Source organism: Numida meleagris, chromosome 16 (genome assembly GCF_002078875.1).
Source record: "Numida meleagris isolate 19003 breed g44 Domestic line chromosome 16, NumMel1.0, whole genome shotgun sequence".
In the NCBI taxonomy this organism is placed as follows: Eukaryota; Metazoa; Chordata; class Aves; order Galliformes; family Numididae; genus Numida; species Numida meleagris.
In genome coordinates, this window is record NC_034424.1 from 5,208,318 (window position 1) to 5,234,210 (window position 25,893).

Below are 25,893 nucleotides of genomic sequence, written 5' to 3' on the forward strand. Positions count from 1 at the left end.
GATGTGTCATCTGGAGAGGAACTGGAAGACATTAACGAGCTTAAGGCACACTGAGAGTTTCAGGAAGGATTAGGGGCTTTGTTTTGCTTTCACACCCAGCTTCCAAGACCAGGGTGGCACAGCTCCCCCTGAGCCGCGTCCCCTCCTCTCCTACAGCTGCAGTTACATGGCAGGAGCAGCCCTGAGCCCATGGCAGACGCTGAGGCTGGAGGTCAGGCAGTTCGTTTATTGGCAAATAAGTGCTGAAAACCATGAGCCCTACATACACAGGCGCTCAGTGCCCTGTTACATTAGAGTGGTCACAATACCATTGGGGAAAGTGCAAACGATAATAAACAAGCAAAGTTAGTTCTGCCATACCGAGGGGAAGGCAGTGAACAGAAAGCCTGGTGCAGGTGAACTTCTCTTCAATCCTGCTTAAGTGGAAACCTAGTTACACAGCAACGGCAGTCCTTCAGCTGAGCTCTAGCTAAAAAGAGCATTATAGGATTAAAATGCACACACACCTTAGCACTCCCTTTGAGCTAACCCGGCCCACGCACCAGGGGCAGCCCGAGCTGCTGGATGTGTGTGCGGCCAGGAACGGCTCCTTGGAGTGGGACTGCTCCTTCCTGAACTGCTGCACCAAGTCTGCTCACTGCTGGGATGGGAGGGAGGTGCTGGTTCCATCAGTCACCTGGGGTGAACGCAAAGTCAGGCTGAAACATGCCTGGAACAGACGCTGAAAGAAAAGCCAGGGCAATTCACACAGGGAGCAAAGCTTGTAAGAAGGCTTGTAAACTCTTTGCAGTCTGAGAGTAGTTGGTCAGAGGAAATGCAAGCAAGATGCGTGGTCCCTTGCACTGAGGTTTGATTTCTGACATACAAGCCCTATGTTAACTAGGTTGGTCTTCAAAGACATTCCATTCCAGCTTCAGAGGACACTACTAATGGAAGCCATCGGGCACCACTATAGTGAGCACGGCTCTTGGAAAGCCTTGTGTTACTGCTCTTTCAGTTGGGTTTTACTGGCTCTTAATTCTTAAATTTAGCTTCCTTCAGAGCTAGCCTACGTGACAGGGTTTCTGTGGGATGTTTTCCCACTGGAACGCTCAGTGGTTTGACTCAGGCTTTTCTACTGCAGAAGAACAGAGAGGACAGGAGGGGCAGACAGGCACTAGCAGACACCAAACACAAGGGAAGCGTAACTTAAACTCCATGAGCAGCAGCTGGGGGAGGCAGTTTGCTGGCCCTGGGAAAGCCACCGTGATAAACAAGACTAGGGCAGGGTACAAAAAGTGATCAAGGGATCTTGCACCATCAAGACTAACCTCAAAGCAGGCTGCACTGGTATTTATGAATTCTTGGGTGCCATTGGCCCTTTCCCACAACCCTTCTGTAACAGTTTTACCACTTCTTCCCCACAATTCCCATATTAGCAATGGAGTGCCAACCCTGAAGAGAGCAATGGTCTCTGATGAAGAAATCCACGTTAGAAGTGCCAGGAGATGAGGGGTGCGTTCTGTTTGTACATTCTTCTTCCTGGGGGACGTTTAACTTAACAGTTCCAAGTAAGTGACAGGAACTTTCCCTTTCTGGTTCCCTCTTTCCCCTATGAGCCAGTCTGGATCCATGCCTGGCAGGCTGTACACAGTGATCATCTGTGGAGAGAAGGCAGCATTAGACAGGACCTTCTGCAGACAGAGCCAGAAGTTCAGTCAGATGTGCACTTAAAGAACAGCAAGTAAATTCCCCAAGTTCATTTAGCAGGCATCTGCGCATTTCCCCCCCTTCCCCCCCAGAACCTTCCTGGAACTATCTGCAGCTTTAACAGAACATCTACTGCCCACTGAAGTCCCTGCTACATCAAGTCAATGTGGAGAATGAAAAGGCTTTTTTTCCTCCTGGGCGTCTTGATAGTGCCATGTCATCCCTTCTGAAGACAACAGTCGAGTCACCAGGACAGTTTGCAGCTTGCTGAATTTCCTTTCTTCTCAGCATTAGAGCAGGCCTCCAGCCAGCAGCCTGTCCCACTGCCCTCAGAAGCTAGCTAGGCTTGGGGGTCTCAGGGAAGGCTGTAAATGCTGGGGTGTTTTGTTAGCTGGGTACAACAGGATATTCCAATAGGAAGAAAAAGACTTTCTGGCATGAATATGGCCATGAGCACAAACTCACTGCAACTCAGTGGATGTCAAGGAAAAGATCCTATTAGTAGCTCCATGCAGCAGAGGGTTTAGGGGCAGGAAAAAACAAGACCTTGCTGACCATGCAACAGGATGGTAGGCAATTAAGAGCAAAATTCAGTGCCAAGACAAGAAGGTACCAACCTCATCTGCAAGAAGTGCCAGCTCGGTGCTGTCAGCTGCTTCATAATCGTACAGGACCCTGGCCTTCCGCGTCCCGCTGGCAGGGGGCTTGACTTCGTTTGGGTTCAGGACGCTCTCTGCCACGGTGTTAGGCACCCCAACAATCGTGGGGACAACTGGGATAGTAGGCACAGCAGGGAGAGTGGCGGCAGCGACAGCTGGAGGAGAGGTAGCAGCTGGGGGTGGAGATGTGGATTCTGCATTCCCTACAAACGTGCCTGAAAATCTTCCACAGGAGAGAAGAGCAGAGCTGGGTAAGGCTCTAGGGGGAGGAACCAAGAAACAGCTCTTCCTTCAGGAGCTACAGAGCGGAGATGATGCTCCAGAGTTCCGCTAACAGCTGGAACATTCTTACAGTGCCCTTCAAGTAGGGAAATGCACTTAGTGCTCAGGTGCTGGGGCTACGTAACAGGTAGTAACTGTCTGCTTGCTTCTCTTCCAGTGCCCTGCTAAAGGACTGGCAGCAAACTTGCTGAGTGTGGCACTAGAGAGCGCTCCTGGCAGGTGCTATTTTAGACTGCAGCTGTTTGACTGGGTCCATAGCGCTGCGCCTTGGCCCTGCTCTCCCCTGCCCTGTTCAGCCTCTAGTTCTTCAGGACTGGGACACTCACTGTTGGTGTTAAACCGGACACTGCAGCTGCAGGCTTTTGGGGCTCTCCTCATAGAGATGGCAATGAAGCCAGGCCTTGTTTATCTGTAGATTTCCCCTTCTGCACGAGGGGAGTGCAGCTCTGGCCCTTGCTGGAGCCTGCAAGCCATGCTTTGGCTGGGGTACAGTGCTCTTAGAACCGGTCCTGTGCAACATTTTACTTACATTTCTCCTTTGGAGCTGCAAGCATGGAAAAGAATGAAACAGGAAGAGTGAGTGATCAGACAGAGGCCCCTCCTGGGTCAGGCCACCAGCGAAACAGGTGACAGACAAAAGAGCCCTGCCCGCACCCAGGGACTGCAGCCAGCAGCACGGAACTGGTTACTGCTGCAGCTGAGCACACTCGGGCTTGTTGCTTGGCAACAGGAATTTGTCTCCTGTGTCATTTAACTAATTTAGAAGAACATTCAGACTCTTGGCCGTCATGTTTTGAGATGAACGTATAAATCTCAGATGAATCTAATGGCAAAGCCCGCTCTAGACGTGCTCCCATTCGTCACCATTCTGTAAGCTCGGAAGCTCTGTCAGTGCTTGGAGGCGGCTTTTCAGCTTCTACTGAAGGAGGAGGCCCGGCCTGGCGATGACCAGACGAGGCAGTAACCCTTAGGGAAGCAAAAGCAATTTCTTGTCTCACCTGCCCAGCTGCTTCTGCAGGTCCAGCATGTATTGATAACACTGAGCGTAGTAGTTGGTCTGAGACTCCACAAACTCATGGAGACAGCGGAGATGATTCACCTGGATGGAGAAGCACCAGAAGCCGGGCTGAGTTTGGGTGCCAGGACACTTCCTGCAGCTACCACCTAACCCCAAGGGCAGCAGACTCGCGTAGGCCAGTATTTGAAAGAGTTACATGGTTGACTTGAATATTTTTATTGTCAAGTTGGGGAAGTTGCAGAAGGCCAATGGTGACAGGAGAGAGGAGGCTGTTCCTGGCACTCCAGCAGTGGCACGTGGCTAGTGCACAGCTCCAGTGAGAGAGGAACAAGGGCTTGAGGGCTGGGCATCCCAGTGGCACTGCCTGCGCATGCCTCATAATGTTTCTAGCGTGAGCGTTCCAGGCCTTTGGAGGAGGTTGCTGTAGCATCTCAGTTTATGAGCTCTTCAATGTCTGCTCCCAATGAGGGGCTCATCGTCCCCTTGGCAGCCTTCTATGAAGGAGCCAAGAGCTTCTCAGCCCATCAGCCCCCACCCCGGCTACCTAGGAAGACTCACGTGTGTGCTGCTGATCCCCTCCAGCAGGAGACGTGTCACCTCTGCCTGTCGATCAAATTCGGTCTGTGTGAGCCGCAGCTCGTGCTCTGCCTGCAAAACAGGACGGGGTGTTCAACACAGCAAAGGCAAGGACCCCGTTCTGCTTCTTCCAGGGGAAGCCAATACCCAGCTCCTCCTCTAAGCCCTCTACCCCTTTTGGCAATGAGACAACTGTAGTGATGGCTCAGTAGGATCCATGAGCACCTGTGGCACTGAATGTCATGCACAGGACAGCCCGGGTTGGAATCCCAGCGGTCTCTAGCTGTATTTCAACTTGATTCCTGCTCGATCCTACATTGAATCACTGCAGCTCATGGCACGACAGCTCAAGGCTGATACATCAAGCCAGGACGCTCCTAAATTGGGACATGAGGTTGGAGAGGCTTTGTTAATCCTGAGATAGGTGGGAAGCCAACCCCGTGCTACCACCCATCCTTTTCCTGCCCGTTGTAGGGCTCCCAGTGCTGCACATCAGTATCCGCCCCAAGCAAAGTGTCACTGGAAACAGGACGGTCCCTGCTGTCAGCGTGCCTGTAAGCCAGCTCCACAATGCGGCTGTGGAGCTCTGCTGACACCCTCTCCTATGCCTGAAGTCTCTCCAAAAGTGCCACTTTTGCCAGTGTCCTTTTTATCACCACAGAACAAAGGCTGAGGCCAGGGAGCATTTACCACATTGCTGTTACTAACTACACTGCAACTCAGATGACAATCCAGCCTCTAGCAAAGGCTCTCCTTTAAGGCTAGTCACTTATTTTGAGCAGGAGGAATTCAGCCACGGTTATTAGAAGGCAGCTATGCAGTAGACATTGGGAATTCAAAGACAAACTGACACCTGAGACTCTCTCCTTAGTAAAGACTATCTCTTCCCCAGCAGCAAACAGCCTCTTTCTACTACGGCAGCTTTGCAGTACCAGAACACCCAGCTGACTTCTTGCAAGAGAAGAGCTCCAGAAGGGGCAGAGCTGTCTGATGCTCTGCTGCCTGCTCTCCCCACCCCAGCATCACAGGGCACGGGCTGACAAACAGGCACATTTGTCCTCCATGCATCGTTCCTTAGCACCAAGGAGGATGTGCTAGTTGTACTGCTGTATGAATAGGCTGGAAGAAATAAATGCTTTGACTGTCTTTTAATCAGATTTGCCTATTTTAAGCTACAAATGATCTATTTTCTTGCATCCTCTGTATAAAAAAGGATTATTTAAAGGAGAAGAGGGGACTATAGTAGGAAAATCTCAGTACAAAGCCTTATTAAGCACCAAGATTTTTGCTTCAGTTTGCTGAGCAGAGACTTCAGTAGTGGTAGAGCTATCTGAAACTTGTGACCAACAACAGCAACACTTTGGGCTATCCAAGCAGGACTAGAGGAACAGAGCCCTGCACGCCTGGAACTGGATGCAGTCAGCTCATTTGTTTAGGGACTGAAGAAGAATTTAAAGTAAAAACAGCAAGTCTGCTCTCACGATGCATTTAGAGTAAGACAGCAATGGGATGCTATCATGCACAGCATGCAGGAATGTGCCATTCTATGCCCTTGCAGTTCAGGCTACCATCTGCTGGGGGTACTTGACATGTGAAAGGCAACGGGAAGGTGCCTCTGGAAGCCCCATACCGTGCTGGAGCTCCACACAGAGTTCAGCCTGTCCACTGGCAGCTCACCCATCTTCACAGATGAGTTACGAACCCCTGGGGGAACCCAAAATATAGACAAGATCTGGGACTTGGCCCCATGGATCCCCGCAGCAGGGAAAGCGCAGTTCACCAGGCTGAACTCCATGGCAGGCTCTAAACCTCCCACTCTGCCCTCCTGACAGAGCTGCTCCCTCCATCAGCAGGGGCTGCTCACGAGGAAGCCCTCTGTCCTTGCTCCAGCTCTGCTCAGAGCTCCTGCTCGCTCCCGGAACAAGCAGGCAATGGATGACTGGGTGCTAACGCAAGGCACGTGCGGAATTGGAGCAGGCAGGGCCCTTCCCACAGGAGCAGAGCTGAACTGTGTCACAGCACGTAACCCTGCTCCTGTGACATCCATGCAGGGCTCTCCCAGCTGCTCGTAATCACAGCCAGCCTGGTTTGCCTGGGATGTCCTTCACACTCAGCAGGGCCAGCTGGCCCAGGGGGCAGCTTCCTCCGGAGCCGCTGTCAGAATGGCACTGAGCTGTGCAGCCACAGCACCAGGACCAGGGCTGACAGCTCTGGCACTGATTTCCCGTGTGTGCACGCGAGCGGGGAGGAGCCTGCAGCACCCCCGCCGAACGCCGCTAGCATGCCCGACAAGGTTTGAGCACAATTTCAGCTGGGTACTTACTTTTTCCACCTCGTCGCTCCAAAGCTGTGGGGACCACAGAGCAACAGGAAAGGAGATCAGTGTTGGAGACGTCGAGAGGCACTCGGCATTAACACCAATGGGCAAGGATGCTCCGTGGACGCAGCAGGCCAGCTCCAGGGACAAGCCAGCCCTTCACCCAGCAGCAGCTGCCAGGCTCATGCCCCTTCCCCTCATTCCTGAGCTCAGTGTCACAATGGGAGAGTGAGTCTGTGCCACCACAGCCAGCACTCCCAGCTCTGCTCCCTGCCAGCATTTTTAAGATAACTGCATTTAATGAGCTCCAGGAGAACAAGACTAAGCAGCAGAGTCCTCTGGAGAGCATGGGTTACTCTGCTGAAGCCTGCAGAACAAGGTGTTGAAGGACAGCCCTTCTTTTAGGAGTGCTGTGAGACTGGTGAGCTGCTTGAGCCCACAGATACGGCCTGGGAACTGCTGGGAGCTCAAGCCAGAGGCCAGCAACCCTCAGCCACTGGTCTAGAGAGCTCAGGTTAATGGGTTCAGAATTCAGGCAGCCTGCAGCTACCAGTGGTCATGTTCTGCTACAGGAAGAAGGAAGCAATGGCTGGATGCTGCCTTCAAGCCAGACAAAACATCAAGCTACTCCTTCCCACGCTCCTCCCTGGGTGCTTTCCTCTACCCCTGCAGGTGAGAGCAGGCAGCTCCTTGGACAGACTTCCCCAGAAGTCTCCCATCTCTTTTCATTGTCCCCCACAGGGGCACATTTGGGGCAGCACAACGCTGTCAGCTGCTTGCTGGGATCTGGCTCCGGGGACAAGAAACAATTGACAAAAGTCATGCATAGCGATGGGCAAGGGAGAGAAGAGGTAGAAAAACACATTGGTCCTTCCCAGAGGTCCTTGGCCTGGCCTTTCCTCAGCAGACAATTGCTCCTGAGCTCTGGCAACACGAAGAGATGCCACTAAGGCTGCCTGCAAGCACACCAGCAACACCCCCATCCATAGGGCCGGGGGTGATGGCCTCCCCCCTGCTGCCAGCTTTGCAGACCAGCTAAGTTCATCACAGCCCTGCTTGAGCAGGATGCTGGGGGTGGGTAGGAGAAAGCCCTCTGTTTAGGCCCAGGATCTCTCAGCTGAGCTTTGCTGGAGTTGGTTCAGCAGGAACTGCCCTCAGGTGGGCTGTGGCAGCCCAGGTGCACAGACAGCCCCACCAGCAATGAGAGGAGCACCAGTGCTGCCAATCTGGGGGGATGGCTGGAGCAGGAAGCTGTTGATCCTGTTTTGGTTTCTGCTGTTTGACCTGTGGTTCTGCTCCTGTTTCATGGTGAGTAGCCTGGCTGGCATCTCTTCCTTGTTTGAGTTATTAAGGGCAGTCCTCTTACTGCAGGCTGTCCCTGGTGCAGCACTCAGTGCAGTGAGGCCAGGTGCTTTCTCTGTCCTTCAGATGGATGTTTTATTACCCTGAGTCATGCTCTGACTCAGATGAGGCCTGGGCAATTCCAGCCGTGCACAGGGACACAAGCCCCTGCCCTTCCTCAGCCTAAGAGCGCCCACTCCAGAAGCATGATGGAGGGAACGTGCTTGCGGGCAGCTGAGAAGCAGGACCTGGCCTGAAGTGCTGCTCTGGCATGAGGCCTCCAGAGCAAGACTTACTAGAGGGCAGCAGGGAAGCTTTTAGTTACAGGCCTTCCTACTTAGATCGCATGAGCAGTGCTTAGGATATTTCAGACCCAACTGATCCTTGTAGTACCCATTCAACTGTCAGCCAGTTTCACTTCTTTTTTGTCAGGCTTGCTGGCACGCTCTCCAGCTCCAACCTTAAGTTGCTTTGGGGCAGTCTGGCTTTGCCCAGATCTACCATGCAAAGTGCAATTTTAGTCAGAAACACTTCAGGCTGCTCAGGGGGCAGAAGAGATGGCCATGATCTGTGCCTGCCTTTCTCCACCCCGGCTCAAGCCAGAGGAACCCTCTTCAGGTACTCAATATGTTTTTCTTGGAATCATTCCTAGGAATACACAGCACAGCAAGTGGCAGGGTCTGAGGGAAAGGGATATACCTTCTTACACACAAACAAAAGGTCAGTGTGGGAGAGAGGAGAAATTGCTCCTCAGCTTCCAACTTAAATAAAACTGGGCTGAGTTAAGGGACTTGTGTCCAGTTGTATGTATTTCCAGCTAAGCCCTCCTGCTGCAGAAGGGAAAAATAAAAGCACCGGGTTATCCACCTCTCCCCAGCAATAATGTGAGTTTAGAATCCAAATCAGAGTTCAGCTGTCCCTGCTGAGGTCATCTGGCCCAGGGAAGAGCTGACCTGTTTACTCACCTGCAAGATGAAACTGTTACCTGGGCATAAGCAATCCCTCCCTCCAGAAGAGAACAGGTTAAAAGCAAGGTTAACAGCAATGACTGCTCTACCACCTGTGTGTACTGACAGAGAACTGGTACAAAGGACTTTGGCCTGGGAGAAAGCAAGCAACAGAATGAAATGCTCCTACACCACTGCAATGTCTGACTCCTTGGGATGAATGCTGGGATTAGAGTGCGTGCTGCAGAGCAGTCCTGCCTGCCCTGAGCTGGGGAGCAGTCGAGACTTAGTCTGTGTTTTACTAGTTAGAGATGCCAATTGCTTTTTAAAGTCACCCTGCTAGTGCAGGCTGGATGCAAGGTGGCACTCAGCCACCAGTTGCAAACTCTGAAAGAGGTATTTTGAAAGCCACAAGGACCGATGCTGGCTAGGCTGGGTGTTTGCCACAGGCACTCCTGTGCAACCATCAAACATGATCAAGGTCGGTGCCAACTGCTTACCTAGACCAAGTACGAGCTAGAGCTCTGCTTTGAGTTACCTGCCCCTTGTCATCTCTGCTGTCAGAGCCTCCTTAGCAGAGCTCTGAGCAGGGATCACTGACCTAGGCAGAGATGTGGACACCCATGGGTTAGCAAAAACCCAAATTCATTTCCCCTGTCATGTTACCTTACTTGGCATCTGCTCCCATAGCAGCTTTGCAGTATAGCAAGCAGATCAGCTTGCAGTTAGATGATGACTAGACGCATCTGACTGAGCATCTGGGCACTCTGCAAGACACTAATGCATGTCTTGCAAATGCTTTTCTTCAGGTCTGTTTTAGCAAGCTTCAAGGGATGATCAGGATATGCTGGTCTAGCCAGAGCTATTCAGAGGCAAGGAAAGCCCAGTTTCTCTTCTGATTTTCCCAGAGTTCAGTTTTAGACCATTACTGCAGTATCTGCACTGTCCTTGGAACAGACCTTTCCAGCAGAGAAGCCACAGACTGACTGCTAGTTGCACGCTAGGAGAGATGGAAACTGAGTAATTGCTGCAGCATCACCAGTATCAGCTTCTTCCCAGGAAGCCTCATCACCCAGCCAGTGACCTGTTGAAACAGTTTTCTAGTTTTGTGCAAAGCTCTTTCTGATCCCAGCATCACTCTCCAAGAAGGTCAGGACATCCCCCTGGGAACTAACACTGATGCTATCAGCCCGGACATACCTGTTTCTCCAAATGGGATGGGTTCCCCATTAACCAAATCAAACTTGCTACCACGAGGGTTTTGGTTTGCTAGCAGGCTGGGCCTACTGCGTTTCTGTATCCTGCAGATCACCCTCCCCAGCCCTTTCAGGCCCAGGTTATTCTATTAACAGGCATCAGTGTTGTTCTGAACACTATTTAGGAAGCAAGATGATCAGTTTTCAACATTTTAACTAGAAATGTGACATTGTGCAATGGGGAGCCATAAACACAGCACAGAAAGTCAATTGCTTGACCACAACCACTCAGTGCAACACAGTAGAGATGCGACAGGCTATATACATCCACCCCAGCACGTGCCTGCTTAATAGCCACCAACAGCTGCCACCAGGGGGGTAGGCAATAAGTTGAAGGTAAAAAGAATTGACCTGTATTTGCAGAACAGACAAGCCTGCACTCTCAGCCTTCTAGGTTACAGGCACCATGGGTGGCAGACTCTTTCACCTTTGCTTTTCTTGATTGGCCAGAAAGCCTCCAAGCACCAAAATGACTGGTCAGCTACCAACACATGCCATATTGTCTTTACAAGGTTGGGACCATCCAGAAAGGCTAACCTTTGAGGGTTTTTTTTTCCTTTCAGTTGCTCCACTAGCAATAAAAACACTGTCAGAAGATTCCCACTACCAATGTGGAAACAGACTGGGAGAGAAGCTAGAAAGCAAACCAAGCAGCAAACGTGCCAGATCCTGATAATGCACTCCCAGAAAGGTGATCTGCATCCTTGCAATTGAGTCAGAGGAACTCCAGGCATCCCATGTCACATTAAAATGTTGAAAACAGCAGAGCACTAGGTCTAAGATTAAGTCAGGTGAAGAGAAGGGCAGGAAGAGGTTGGAGGGGCAACATCTATGAGGAAACAATCTTACCGCTGATGCGCTGGCGGAGAGAACGTAATTACGAGGTCTAGTCTCCTGAAAGTCAGGCACAGCCTAATAGGGGGAATAGAGTTTCATGTACAAGTCATGTAGAAGAGTTGACAGGAGTCAGCTGGGCAACAGTTAGAATAAGGGGCTGTTGTTGTTTCCTCTCTGTGCTGGGAGCTTAGTTCAAATTCCCACGATTGCAGGAGGGAAGTCTCCCAACAGTCTGGGCAGTGATGCTTGGAAATGGTCCCCAAGTGGAAGTCAGGTTTGTGCAAGAGGAAGAGGACAGGCTCGTGCAGTCTTATCTGGTACTTGAACAGTAGATATTTCTGCTCTTACAAACCCTCCCTGTACTTAGAGCTGTTTGCTCATATGGCTGCCAGTTGGAGTGCAGATGAGATAGCACAAACTTGAACGTGATTCCCATTGCCTCGCAGCCACGAGGTTGCTCATCTCGCGTTGGCTCAGACCAGTGGGCAGGACCTTCTTTTCCCTTGCTTCCCATCTGTAGTCCTAGAAATGAGTGGGCCTTGTCCTTGAAGAGGACATGATTACTAGCATCACAGAGTACTTTCCATAGTGCCTTTTAAGGAGAGACATCTACTTGTTCTTACTTTCACCAAGCCTCTCAGCGAGTTTGCACCTAACGGGCTCGGATCTATTTTCAATGAGGTGCAAGGCATGACCAAACAAGATCTAGCCCAATGTTTTACTGCTCTAAAGTCAGAAATTCTCCAAGTCACCTTTTCAACAACTAAGCCCCTACCCTGGGAGAGGAAGGCTTAGCACTCCAGAGGTTTCCTTGTTGGGAATGCAGGGGATCCAGTCCATCTTCACACATAGTGGGGGCTCATCAGCCATCGCAGAACAATCATCTTTGCAGCTAAGAAGAGATTAGGCCTCTTCCTAGAATGGCTTCTGGCTGCAGTGTCACCCAGAGATGAGCCAACCTGCCAGCCCACCTCGGGACCATCACAACAGTGTGATGGATAAGGCCCAGCCCTGGTCAGCCCTTACTGTGCCGTGGGTTGGGGTGCAAGGTGGGCACACAAGTCAGCTGTAACTCTGCTGCGTTTCTAATCCTCTCAGGCCCCACATTTCCTCTCCCAGGTTAATCTCTTTGCGGCTCACCCAGATCTACTTATACCAACTGACCCGATTAGCTGGGAGCTGCAGCAGCCCAGAGCAGCCTGCTGGGATGAGTGACTGGTGTGTGGAAGAGCATTCAGGCAGTCCCAGCAAGAAGAGATTTTTCAACCATCAAGAAGTTTTGGGGATGGCAGGAAGAAGCAATCAGGAGGAGTGATTCCTATTGTAAGTTAAACTTGAGGATAGGGAGAAAAATGCACCAGTGAAATTTGAGGCTAGCATAGTAACTAAGCTTGACTCCTCCCTGTGGGGAGAGGAGATGTTCCACAGGAATAGTTTTTTTTTTTTGTCTTAAAAGCAAGTTAAGAAATCTCTCCTCCCTTTTCCTGGTTCTCCGTTGAATCCCAAAACTAGTCACAGCACATGGGATGAAGGAGGCAAGCTGCTCTTGCACTCCTGTGCATGGGCAAGTTGTATTTGCAAGCAGTGGTGAAAAGAAACACCTCCCTCCCCTTTCCCCTCTTACAGTAGAGAAAATGGGCAGAGCCCTGGAGCCTGAAGGCCAGAACAGCACCACAACCAGATCAACTTGCCTGTCATTGTCTCTGGACTGCCTCCCTTCCAGGAGAGGGACTCACCACCCAGATGATCTCCTCCTGCCTGGAGCCAGAGGAACCTGAGCACATCCTGGTGAGCCCCTGCCTCCTTCATGCACTGCTTGCAAGCAGTGTTTGGAGTGCCTGCTCTAGAGGAGCTACAGGCAGCTGACAAATGCTCCCATCTTTTGGGGCAGCTTCCCCTGGCAGCCACGGCCCTGACCAGTACATGCTCCAGGGCCACTACTGATGGGACAAGGGAGTTATGAATTTTCACTGAAGATGGGAAAGAGACAATGAGAGGTGTTAAAGAAAAATCACAGCACTGTTAGCACAGTCAATACTCACATCTCCCTCACACTGAGCAAATTACAAAGAAACAAAACAAAAAGGTTAGTAAACAAAACAGCATCAACAGGAAGGACAAAGCACAAAGTCTGAGGGAAATGCACAAGCCCAGACACCCATACAGCAGCTGAAGGGTCTGGGCAGCAGCATACTTTGAGGGTCAGTCACAAGACAAAAGCTGTGGGAACACGAGTTTTGCACTACAAAGGAGAACAGCAGCAAGAGAGAGGTGAGCTGGGGAAGGTGCAGTACTTTAGGCCAGCTTGGATGGAGAGATATGACACAGGATTTCGGGCACATTACAGGGAGCACTGGTCTAATCATGAGTTAACATGCCTGGTGCTGAGGCAGCAGTTCACCCTTCCGTGCCTTTACTTGTGCCTTGTCCCCGGTAGTTATTAAGGGACCCTGAGTCCTGAGGCTAGGGACCTCACCCTCTAGCTAAGGTGGGTAAGAGCTGGGTGCCCACAACAGCAGCTGAGGATGCTCTTCTGTTATGGTGATCTGTTTCAAAGAAGCAGAGCTATTCAAACATGGCTTGGAGAGCCTTAGAGTGGCTCTGCATCCTGTTTGGAGAACGCCAGCGCTGCAGCTCCTGTGGGAAACCACGTTTCTCTTTTCTAGCTACAGGAAATCCCTTATCCAAGGGTCTTTCTACAGCTGAGAGGCCTTGGGATCACTTCATGTTGGAGACAAGGTAAAGAGGAAGAGAGTGGAAAGGGAGGAAGCACTCAAGTTGTCTGAATCCCTATCTTGACTTAAGCTTAAGATAAAGCAACGGTCACTGCTTCCACTAGCAAGTCCTCACGTCAACAGCCAGAGCAGTACAAGATGGCAATTTGCCTCAGCAGCGCCCCCCAGGGAACCCATGTGTGCCCAGCTGTATTTTCTCTGCCTCTTGCTACCTGGTCTCTGCCCAGGGAACAGCCCTGAGCTGACAGGTCTCAGCCTCAGAGAACTTTGCAGTGCTTATTCCACATCCCCATTTTTCAGGCCTGTGCGACACTGGCTTATGAGTTCCCTTCTGCACTGACCTGGGAGCTTCATGTTTACCAGCCGTGAATTCTCCAAAGCCAGAGGGAATACTAGCCTGTAACCAGACAGCACCATGAACAATGAGAACAGAGAGGCTGAAGCAAGGGCCTCTTGTTAGCCAGTCTGACCCTGGCCATCCCTTACAGGCTGCCTCAACACTTCTGTCTGGGAAAGACCAAATTGGCCAAATCATAATTAGTCTGAAATCCTGGGACCCCTGCAGAGCCCCAGCATGCTTTCCTCTTGTACACCTTCCAGCTCAGCTCTCTCTTTGCTTGCTTTCAGATCCCCAGGGAGATTTAGCAAGTCCTCAGAAGATATGGCCTTTCAGTTACTAATACAAATCACCCAGCTAGAACCTGAACAACCAGAAACCACCGTCAGTCAGAAGACAGGAGCATGGGTTAAGAGTGAGTTTCCAGCCTCTGGCAGCTCAGAACTATTTCTTTCAATAACTTTCCCATGGAAGGGTATCTGAGGAACAGACACATTGTTCTTGCTCCCAGCTCCCTTCCATACCAGATGAGAAATCCTCCCACCTATGCCGGCCAGAGCCAGGGCACAGTAGGGCAGCCTGACTTCTGTCCAGAGAGCTTGTGGAACTGCTCATGTGAGCCAAATCCTGTGGCCAGAAGGACAGAGGGAATGAGGGAAAAAGTTACCGCTGCTTTTGCTTCTGCAGCTTTGGCTTTCTTCAATCTTGCTTTGCAGGCATCCAGATCCAGGCGGCGGTTCTGCAGGATCCTCCGCTCTTTCTGGAAGAGACAGAAAAGGGGATAAGAGCAGGCTGCTTAAGAGCTGTTGGGAAGGGAAAGGACCAATGTATCATTTGGTAATCAAGCCTATTTGCTTAGCAAAAAGTGCTTGTGAGAAAAAAGCAGTTGCTATGTTCATCTTACTAGCAAGAGTTTTGCCTGCCTGTTAGGGATACTGGCTAACTTTCTGGAGAGGGAGGAGACTCTGGTACCCACTAGGCGTCAGGGGTCAACAAAGGACTTACCTCCCTCATGCAGATCAAATAGCAATCCTTCCCTGTGGCAGTGGGAGCCCTAAAGAGACCTAGGATGGGCATTCCTCCTTCCTTGTGTTCTCCAAGGGGAGAGACGTGAGGTCTTGCATTCTCCTTCCCGATGAGAATAGATTTTTCCAGCACTATTTCCCCCTTCCCCTGCCCTCCTTGTCTCTGGTAAGGTGATGAGCTTCCCCTTCCCTGCTACCATACTTACAGATATGGTTCTCCAGTCCCCTTCCAGGAAGTTGCGCAGTGGGGTCAGGAAGTTGATGGAGGCAGAGTGGATGAAGTCCCGTTCTGCTGCACCTAAGCGCCTTTGAGTCTCTCCAACTTTTATCAAGGTCTTCCCTGCAACAATGGGAGCCTTCAACTCCAGGAGAAACCAATTAACATTGCATTGGCTTAAGCCAACTCACCCATTGCTACCAGGCTCCAGTGTTGGGGAACAGAAGGGACAGTGTGCCATGCCTGGACAAGGTGACCATGCCCATACAACACCAGCTTTAATCCTAACTTCAGTCTGCCTTTAACTTCTGACCTCCTCTCAGCCACTCCCAGTGTGGCTTTGATCTTATCTATCCGCTGAAGCACTTATTCCCTTGATGTTCTTTTACTGCTACACCTGATTGGACAGGATAATCTTTGTCTTATAAACAGAGGCACAGGAACAGAGCAGCAAACTGAAAAGCACCAGAGCAGAAAAAATGAGTTGATTAGGATCCAGCTGAGGCAGTGCCGGCTATAGATGCAGTTACAGCTGTTCTGCCTGTAATAGGGTTTGCTATTGAATAATTATTGATTTGGAGAGCCATAACAAAGCTCATAGCAGAAAGCAAGGACAGCTGGAAGTTAAGGCTGTGCTTCTGTGCGGGTCTGCTGCTTGAAAAAGCCCTAGAGAGGGGGAAACTGTTGTGATTTAGGAACAGAAAGATGAGCTGTATGATCAGGAAGGGGCCTGTTAAGGCTTGCAGCCCAACACTGACCTTCCCAAATATGTTATCCTGTTCTCTTGCTGGAGAAAGATTTTATTCACCCCTCTCCCTTGTGGGACACATTCAAAGGAAAAATTCTCAAACTGGGCAAAGCTAAAGCCATTCAGTGCAACTTCTGGTTCAGGCTAATTTAGAAAGTCATGGAAACAGCATCGAACAGTTTCTGTGTCCTGTAATTAGTTCCACTGGCTACCATGGATCTGTATGTCTTTGTTTCCTCTCTAGCTCTGTCAGGCTTGAGGACTGTATACGGGATAGGGAGAACTCCGTTCCCTTTCCCCCACAACAGAGGATGTTTTGCTGGACTGCCTTTCTCCTTCTGGTGGGCTGTTTGCTGCTGCAGTAGAGCAGACTCTCCTCTTGCAACAGTGCTGATAAATTAATAGGCAGGTTGCCATGGGTGGAGTAGGCCACTCTGCTTCAAGAGGCATGCTGTGGAAGTCTTAACCAGAACAGCAGTAGGGCTACCTCCTTAGGAAGTGATGGATTTACAGGGCTTAGGCAGGCTGACTTACCATAAGGTGTCCCTGGCCCAAAGTCATTAGCTGCCTCTGTCATGTACTGTGCCAGCAGCTCCCCATTGGTGACCCGGGAAGGTACCTTCCGGTCAAGCTTCTCATAGAGGAATTCTTCTACTCTGGCACCTGAAATGAGTAAGTCACCAGTGGTTACAGGATGGAAGATGGAGAGACCCCTGGAACTGGCATTCATGGTGGCCACCCCACGCAGTCCAGTCGTGCATTGGATAGCAAACACCAGCTCTGGGAGAAGGTGTTCCCTCCCTTCCAGCCACCTTCCAGTCCTCAGCAGCGCTGCCAGGCTGTGCAGGGCAGCAGCCAGCCACCTTCTAGCTACACAGGGAATGAAGGACAGGTCCTGCAAAGGTACACTTCTTCTAGCTCCAACAAACCCAATGGAACAGGACTTTCTGCCAGAGGGCATGTCCTAACACCGAGATGCAAGTGACGTTTGTCCTTCAAGCAATTAGAAGCAGGACTTACTAGGGTTTGGCTGTAACAGAACCTCAGTCTGGCGTAAGATCTTCTCTGTCCAGTTCTTAGTTGAGTCTGCCCTGGCCAGAAGGTTTTCAAAGTGGGCATCTAATTCAGTCTTCTCAGCCTGGCCCAACTTTTCTTCTGTAAACTGCAGGAAAGAGGTAGTCATCAGAAGGTCAGTTCTACTAAGCAAGGTTATGATACACAACAGAGCTATTAAGAGCGGCCGAAGGCTACAGAGCCTTCAAAGCACCATTCTTTGTTACCAGGCATCTTTCAGGGGGAGAGAGCAATTTTTTTTTAACCCAAGAGTAGAACAAACATTGAGGTAAAAATAGAGCCCATGTTTGAGAGGTGTGCCAGAATAAGTAACTTTTGTAAAGGAAAATAGTCTGGTACATCATATTCTACTTGTGAGGAATCTATTTAAATGTGCACATGGCTTGCAGTACTTCATGCTGGAGAGCAACATACACCCTCCAGTTGAGGCAATGTGTTGTCTCCCTTTATCTCCTCCTAAGCAGCTCTATGTCCTGCAAACCCAGTGGGATCAGAAATGCTGCTACCGTATCACAAGCCAGGCTTTCTTTCCATCTTGCTGGACAAGAACATAGACAACACCTGTTTCACTACAGGGCTTGTGCGTGCCCTCTGACAGCCATCAGACTGACAGGGTCAGAGTTTGCCTGCCAGCTCACCTCCTGCCTTGCTGGCAGGGAGCTCTTGACTGAGCCCCTGGAGCTTAAGGAGACTTAAACTCGGGGTTTAGATAGAAATGCTTCTGGACTGTGACAGCTCAGTGCTTCCTCTAGGATACGTGGTGGCTGGACAGGTTCTGACACAAGGTACTGAGAAATATAACGGTGTCCAACTTTTCTCAGCACTCAGATTCCTACTGGCAAGGGAGGAATTCCTGTATTCCCGATTCCTCTAAGTATAAAATTAGCAGCAGGGAAAAGCAGGCTGTGCAAGTCCTCAGTGTTTTCATACTGGGCAGTGGCATCTGACAAAAGATTTGTCAGTCTGGAAGCGCAGTGTCAGATGGCCTGGGCACCCCCTGTTGCTTCCTTGAGAGATTTCTGAGATAGGAAGCTGTTCCCTCTCTTCCCAACCCCATACTTCATTCATTTCAGTGAAGCTAGCCAACTTCACATTTTTAAGCACAGTTTCCTGCTCTTGATGGGACCAGCATCTTCTTAGATCATACTAACAGAATCTCGTGCTACTTGGGACCCTATGGAGGCTGCACTTGTCCCTTTAGCCCTTGTTGTTGGCTCGTGGTGCTGCTGTTCAGTTATCAGGATGTGGTACTGTGCAACACCTGGCACAGTCCGGTGCCAGTAGATTAAAGCCTGGCTAAAACTCTCAGGTGAAATACAACTCCTGTCTAATTGCCACTTGCACCTTCTTTCCCTACCTCACAGCTCAGTTCTAGATGGCTAATAAGCTCGCTTCATGGGGATTTGGTCTGGTGTTCCCTGTCCCTCCTTGGCTTTCTGGCAAGCTCTGCTCCCATGGCACAGGGGAAGAGCTGCCCAACAGCCCCAGCTGCATGCGTATCCAGGACAATGTTGGGAACAAAGTGAGAAAGAGCAAGCTCAGGACCACCATGTGAGACAAGCAAACAAGCACTTAGGAGCCCTGTTATCAGCCATGTGCAAATATTGCTAGATGTCCAAGATAGGCAAGTCCTGCAGGTGTGTTTGCACAGTGACCTGCTTGGGTAAGATTCAAGCTAGAGCCAGCAAGCTTTTCCCAGATGTCAGTGGTGAAGGATGCTGAACTGCAAGGACGGCTCCACTCCCTCCTGCAGCCTGGTGGCAACAGAGGAGTCTCACCCAGGCATGACCAGGGATTGCTTCACTGGTCTCTTAGCACCAGTAGCCTCTGGTTACCAGCATTTATTTTCAGCTCAGTCTTGCCATAGCCCTGTGGCTATTGCTGGACATGGCTAAAAGCTGATTCAGGGGGTGAGAGGGTGTTTGTTTTGCTTTGTACTCAACTCCTGTGATTGTCTCTGGGGGACACACATGGCTATCAGACATGCGTGAGCAGCTGAAGCTTTTCCTCTGTCACTGTTGGAAGCTCGGGGCTGTTTTCAGACTCTGCCAGGCAGGGCTGAGTCACTGCCATGCAGCAAACTGGGACTTCCCAGGTATTTGGCACCAATACTGGAGTCATCTGTTTAAGAGCTTTCTTAAACAAGCCAAGTCTCTCTGATGCAAGCATAACAGTCTCCCTTGCCCCCCTTCTCCCAGACAGCTTTTTGAGAACTCATCTCCCTTTCAAGCCCAACTCTTCTTCCTGCAGTTCAGACGCATCCTGCACCAGCATCTGCCCTGGAGCTGTCAAGCCTAACCCCGATTCCTCATCAGCTGATTTCAGCCTGTTTCTTACAGCACTGCTGCAGAGTCAGATCACCGCTGAAGCCCTCCACAGTGCTACAGGCAGGCTCTTGAATCGGTTCAGCCCTGGAGAGCTTTGCTTTTTTACTCTCTTTGTCACAAGCAGCAGCTCCAAGCATCACTGTACTTCACTGCTTTCTGCAGCCTACCCTTTCTCTCATTGCACTGGAAATATGGATCACAGCATTTGGCCAGGGAGCAGCTAGGATTCATGGTCATTCAGTTCTTATCTCACATTAAACACTATAGTTCTTTGTCTTGCACAAGGGTTGAGGACGCATCATGGTCACTGCAAGCCTAGGCTATGCCAGAAGGGGAGGATGGGCACGAATCTGAGTCACAGCCTGCAGCTCCAAAGGAAAATTTCTTATTCAGGCTTTGTTTCAGGGTTGAAGAACAGGGCATGAATGTTATGAAGTGGGTGCAAGAGCATGGGAGGCTGCAGCTCACATGCACTGAGGCTGTTACTCCATTTCCACCTAGTTCCCTTAGTGCCTCCCTCAGCCCTACCTCAAAGTTGGCCATGCTGCAAGGTTCAGACCTGGGCAGAGCCTTGGGGCATTGGGCCCACCTCGCTGTAGGTTTCTGTGGGTGCCTCTTTCCTCCCCCACAGCACACTTTTGTCTCCTCACGTGCACAAAGTCTGACAACCCTGGAACTGTGTAGGAAGTTGCTGATTCAGCTCACTTCTTCTCCAATATGACTTTTCAGGTGGAGCTGAGAACTCACAGCATTACTGGGTGCAGGGGAGAGCAGGACCACCTCTTTCAGGAGCAGCTTGCAGCAAGATCGGATGAAAGCAACTGCCAGCAAAGGAGATTAGAGGTAAGTTACACTGCCTTATCCTATGAGCTGGTTCTCTCATGTCTGGTGCAGGTAGAGATCTGAGCTTTCAGGTGGCAACAGGTCTCAGCTGCTGATCCCCTTACCTGGCTGCCTAGGTCAGTGTTGTCAGGGAAAAGCAGGGTAGAAAAACAGCAGTTTGTGAAATCTGGTTGCTCAAGTGATTCAAGCAAAACTCCCCCATTCTCTCTCTCTCTCTCTCCACACAAAGGATTTCTGTTGCTAGGAATTTATTTTCATAACACTTAGAAAAATTTGATTGCATTTTTCCTTCCCACTGGACAGATATAAGACTCCACCATGAGGCTGTGAGATGCAGGGGAACAGACAGGCTCACCATACAGTCACAACTCCTACCTGTGAAAAGGCAGACTGAAAATATTTTCTATCTTGCTGCTCCTGTACCAGAAACATTGTTGTTTTTTCCAGCTCCAAATACATCAGACGGGTACAAACGGGAGCCTTATTTGATTGTACTAAAATTGCCCTAAAGGCTTGGTGCAAAGCCTGTGCAATTGCTGTGCCTGCAAAGAACCTTAAGCTCCTCAGTCCTGCTGAAAGAGAACTATTCCCAATTGTTTTCTAGAACCTGATGGCTGGAGAAACAGCCCTGCCCTGAACCAACAGCAAGATCCACATCCCAGGACCAGGTGATGGTGCTGCGAGGCTCCTTGATCTTGCTGTGCAAGAAGCGTTCCTGCAGTTGACCCAGTTGAGCACCAGTTCTGTTTTTGTGCAGGGAAGCTGATGAAGTGATTAATAATGCAGGGCAGCCTTTTGCTGAGTGCCGCTCTCACTCTCCAGGAAGAAGAGAGTCATGCTGCATTCCAGGGCATCAATAATTCAGCCAAAGGTTGGGTTTCCTCTGGGAGGCTTGGCTGGCCAGCAGGAATGCTAGATGCATTATCAGGGACCAAGTGGACACGCAAGCTGGCAGATCAGGAGAGCAACGCTTGGGCAACAGGCAAAGATTACAAAAAGCTCAGCTGAGCTAGACTACAGTTAGGCAGCTGCAGTCACAGCTTGGGGAAAACTGCTCTTCCCCTTTGAGAGCTGTTAAAGACACTGCTGGGAATTCAGGAGAGCGAGCAAGCGGAGCTGAGCTGGATGTGTCCCTCTGCACTACAGCTGTGCCTGCAGCCTAGCTGCTTACGGCCACCAAGGTTAGGGTTTAAAATAGCACATGCATTGTTTTCTTTGCTGAAAGCATTAGCACCTTCCTCTCCTTAAAATCAAAGGGAATAAACCCCGCTGCTGCCGTATCTGTTGCACACAGTGCAGCCTGACTGACTGGTGCCTTCCAGGCTTGTGTGATTTCCCCTCTTCCCTTCAGCAGTCCCAGGCTGGTATGCTGGCAGCTCTGTCATGGTGCCTGCAGCCCCCTCGCAGAGCATCTGGTGGCAGAATTCAGGCCCTCGTCCCACTTGCTGGGTCACTAGCTTTTTCAGCTGAACATTATTCATGAGAAATCATTATAGGGTGATTGTATTCCACCTTAGGTCATCAGGATCAAACCAGGGCCAGGAATCCTACACCAGGAACTGTCTGCTGCATCTGCCAGTGTATTTGGGCCACTGGATTTTCTGAAGCATCCTAACAGCTTCTTAATTCCCAGGGTATTGTAATATTTGCACTTCTGGTGATCAGAGATAGCTGAACTGATTCTGCCATAAGTCTACCTCCCATCCCCTACAGGGCTGCATTAGGAAAGAAGCCTCTGCCACTTAGTCAGCATCTAAAAGTTACCTGGATCTCAACTGCTTTGGACTACATGCAGAGTAGGCTCCAAGTGTCTGGTCACTGGGAGTCAGAAAAGCTAGGCTGTGAGCCAAGTAAAATTGTGCTAGAGGACAGAAGGAAGCCATTAACAGGACAGCTTTGTTAACTTAGGAGCAAAGCAGTAATGAAAGGATGTAATCCTTGTGTATTAACAAACATGTTTCTAAAGGAAACATGCTCTGTCTTGTGCCTCTTGCCTTCAAAACCCTCTCTTTAAGTCACAGCCTGTACTCTTGATTTCTAAGGTGTCCAGTAGCAAAGGGGAATCCCCAGTAAGGTCAGAAAGCAGAGGGGAAAAGTCTACTTTATCACCAGAGTTCAGGGAGATGGAAGAGTCCATCTTTCCCCAGGAGCTTCAAGATGGAACAAGTCAACATACAGCAGCTAGTGGGAACTTTAGTCAGCACCCACTGACTCTCCATCAGAACTGATAGAAGACAGACACCTACAATTATTTCCAGACATCCCTCAGAAAATCTGGCTTGCAGCCTGTCTAGAACAGAGACATCCAATGTGTCACCTTCGGAAGAAGAGATGCTAACTCCTACAGGGAGACCAGAACAGCTACCAAGTCCTCTGAGGAAGCTTGGGATCGAGCTCATTTACTGATAACTGGAAGGTGCAGATGATCAAAGAAAGGCCTTATATTCTCCTTCAGTGAAGATAAGGAGAATGATCTGTGTGAAGCCTGTCTGCAGGTGCCAGAGCTGTTAGGGATGTAACTGCACCCCTCGGGGGATGTTAACTAGATAGTGGCAACTGGCGAAACAAGTGTCAGGATAGTAAATCCTCATCTGGGATTCTGAATCCTAGAAAAGCTCTTAATCCATGCAATTGTGCAAGCCTAGGAGTTTGTTTCCCGCTCTCATGGCATCAGAGCTTACAACCACCCTTCTCCTGTACTTTAGCTTTTAACTGCTTTGCTTTTATGAAGCGTTTTCTCAGAGCATGAGGTGCCATAAAGCCTGCAGGACACTGCGTCGTGGGGGAGTACACAGCCCGTTAAGATAGTTACTGCATACACAGCTCTGGAGAAATACTGCACAGCTCCTTCATCATGGCCGTGTCTGCCCTGCTCCTGTTGGATGGGGTACTGGCTTGCTCCCCAGGAGGGGGGAGCCCAGCAAGGTGCCCCCGTTCTTCTCAGGTCAGACACTGGCTAAGTGGTGCCTGAGATAGGAAAAGCCATGTAAAGGTGTCAGTGGCTTGCTGAGGTTTTTTGTCATGACCCAGGTTAAGACTGGGCCCAAAATCCTTCCTGCCATTCAGCCAGCACCAACCTCAGGTTATATCTATCAGGGAATCACTCCAGAGGTGATGTGCTGACCACGTTCTGCCTCCTTTCCTCCCCTCACTTTAGCAGGCTGAGCAGTGCTACAGCCCTTTTTTTCAGTACAAGGTAAGCTGTCATGTGCTGGCCAGACACCTCAGCCAGACAGCAATAGCTAATGCTGTCTGAGTGGCACAGCACATAATGGCCAGTCCATTTATCTCCCAGTTGCTGCAGTTCCAGTAAAGCAGCACTTTGTTAAACGCCTGGAGCTGAAGAAAGCATCCCCAGAGCTAGAGAAAACAGAGCTTATTCCAGCCAGGTCTTATTTGTCCCCTGGAATATCTGCTGTGCTGAAGTGGCTGCTGCAAACCCAATCTTCAGTGCCAACAGCAGCCCTTATCTGCTATTTCTGACTCTTGGTAGCAACAGAGCAATGCTTGGCCATGCTGGATGAGGACTCTTTGGGGACAGCCCAAATGAGCCTGCTTACCCCCGCAACCACATTTCAGAAAGTGGTTCTCCATCTCAGTGAGGCAATTCCTTCCAGTCTCCCTGGCTTGCACAAACGCATGCATGCAGTCCACAAGTGCCAGTGACCATTTTGTTTCAAGTAATTACTACTGTAACTACTCACATTAATATTCATATACAAGATGATGCGGAGTAGGTGTAGCAAGCAGAAGCCACTACTTATAAACGCCTCCTTGCTCTAGAATTGGTGTGCAGACACTGTTCCCATGCCTGTCTCCTTCCTACGCCTTGGAGCTGAAAAACCATTTATCAGAGACTTACAATACATCTTCTAAACACACAATTCCTTTACAGTATTTCTTCCTTTCTTCTGCTATCAAGGTCATTTGCATGAGAACAGCATCTTTAAACCTTCCATCTGCTCCTTATTTTGCACCTGTAGTTAATATTTATTTTTTCATAACATATGACTCATTGGCAAGATTACAGGACACGGTATCTGTTTACAGGAGGCCAGTTCCTAAAAGAGCCAGGATTATTCCACTGCACAGACCGTTTGGAACGAGACAGCGCTGCTCTGTTTGTTTGTCAACCCCCACAGCATGGGTAGAACAAGAGGCCCAGTCCCGAAGTCGCCAGCAGGACTTCAGCTCTCGGGCAGGATGCCAGCCAGCTCTGATTTGCCTCTCTCCTCTCCTGCCTGCCCGGGGGCACTTTCCCAGTTACGCATGAGGAGCAGGCAGGCTCAGCTGCTACCTCTCACCACCTGCTGCGCACTTTGTTCCTCACAGGTAGCCAAGTTTCTTTACTCTGTGGTTTTGGGACGTCCCCGCATCCCTGCCAGGCTCCTGAGACCATGTTTCTATAGGATGGCTTGATGCCGCTTCAGTCCAGCGAGGCACTGCCTGCTCAGTCTAGCGGCTCCTTCCCATCTCCGACAGCCCCGTGTTTTGTCGGGTCCTGGCAGCTTCTGCAATCTGACCTCCTGGGTGACGGAGGCCAACCATGAAATGCCACTTCCACCACACCTGCCTGTCAGACGGGCACAGACCCCCAGCGGGCTGAGTCACTTCCCTAGGCACAGTTAACAGCTATTTACAAGATTTAAAAATAGCTTGAGAATAACAACCACGATGCAATCAACATTCACTCCTCTCCCCCTGCCCCAGTCTGTGCCGCAGCCAGAAGCATCCCTGGGGCTATCACCCTATTAACCTTATGGAGCAATGCCCGGCCTCCCCACCCACCCTAGGAACACGGTAGCAGCAGGGCTCAGCTCGGCTCTGCTCCACGTTACCCAGCCCTGCTCACTGCAGCTGTAGCTACACAAACCTCAGTGCCAGCCTCAAATCCCTTTTCTAGCCGCAGGAAAGCTGGAAAAACAAAACAGATCAACAGAACTGCCCTAAGCCCGTCACTTGTGTTTTCGGAAGCCTCCCCGTGCAGATCCTGGGGTGCACAGTGCGGGATGCTCAGTGCCCTGAGGCAGAAGGGAGGAATGGGGAAGCTGACTACGGGCCACCGCGGGGAGCAGCCCAGGGCTGGGGCAGCCCGCGGTGCTTCCCCTCAGGCCCGGGGACTCCCCCGCCCCCAGGGCTGCCCCCCCCCCGGCCCCGTTGCCATGGCGACGCGCTGCAGCCCCCCCCCCACCTGCATGGCGCGGGAGAAGAAGACGCCCGCGTCCGACGCCAGCTTCTTCACGTTGAAGTCCATGGCGCTGAGCGCTGCCGCAGCCACCTCCGCCGCGCCCCCGCTGTCACCGCTCGGCCGGCCTTTATAGCGCCGATCGATGCTTTCCCCGAGCGGCGCCGCGGCCTCTTAAAAGGGCTCTGCCTCACCAGCGGGGCCCCGCGGCGCAGAGGCAGCCGTGCGGGCTGCTTGGTACCCGGCAGGCAGCTCCGGAGCGCAGCGTTAACCTACGGGCTGTCTGCCGGGCCTGGGGAACCGGGCTGCGGCTCGGGCTGCGGGGGAGCCTCGGGGAGGCGCGGCCCCTTTAAGGGGGGCGGTGGCCGCCGTGGGAGCTGTCAGCCGGCGCCCAATGGGCACTCGCGCCGCCCGCCGCCCCCTCCGCTCACCGCTCAACCGCACTCGCCGCCGCAGCCTGCAGCCGGGCCTGCGGAGAGC

General features: G+C 51.0%; 1 protein-coding gene across 6 annotated transcripts; it reads right to left on the reverse strand.

The window, feature by feature from the left end:
- SH3GLB2 (SH3 domain containing GRB2 like, endophilin B2) lies at positions 207–25,753 on the reverse strand. Of its 6 annotated transcripts, none has more exons than XM_021414349.1 (12): positions 25,420–25,753; positions 17,005–17,146; positions 16,519–16,647; positions 15,226–15,359; positions 14,662–14,754; positions 10,935–10,997; positions 6,548–6,571; positions 4,207–4,296; positions 3,629–3,729; positions 3,160–3,174; positions 2,307–2,607; positions 207–1,640 (listed from the first exon to the last, which is right to left on the reverse strand). In XM_021414349.1, the coding sequence occupies exons 1-12, from the start codon at positions 25,480–25,482 to the stop codon at positions 1,533–1,535; spliced, it is 1,263 nt and encodes a 420-aa protein (XP_021270024.1). In that variant the 5' UTR covers positions 25,483–25,753; the 3' UTR covers positions 207–1,532. The 6 variants fall into 6 exon arrangements, with proteins under 6 accessions (XP_021270024.1, XP_021270026.1, XP_021270025.1 ...); XM_021414351.1 differs by having other exon boundaries at positions 2,307–2,571; positions 25,420–25,752; XM_021414350.1 differs by lacking the exon at positions 3,160–3,174 and having other exon boundaries at positions 25,420–25,752.

Bases quoted from the DNA above. Each gene is read 5' to 3' on its own strand.
- SH3GLB2 (XM_021414349.1), bottom strand. From the start codon at position 25,482: ATGGACTTCAACGTGAAGAAGCTGGCGTCGGACGCGGGCGTCTTCTTC. The intron at 16,648-17,004 runs GTAAGTCCTGCT...TACTCATTTCAG, and splicing joins TCTGTTACAGCCAAACCCTA to GTGCCAGAGTAGAAGAATTC. The intron at 1,641-2,306 runs GTTGGTACCTTC...TTCTCTCCACAG, and splicing joins TGGCACTTCTTGCAGATGAG to ATGATCACTGTGTACAGCCT.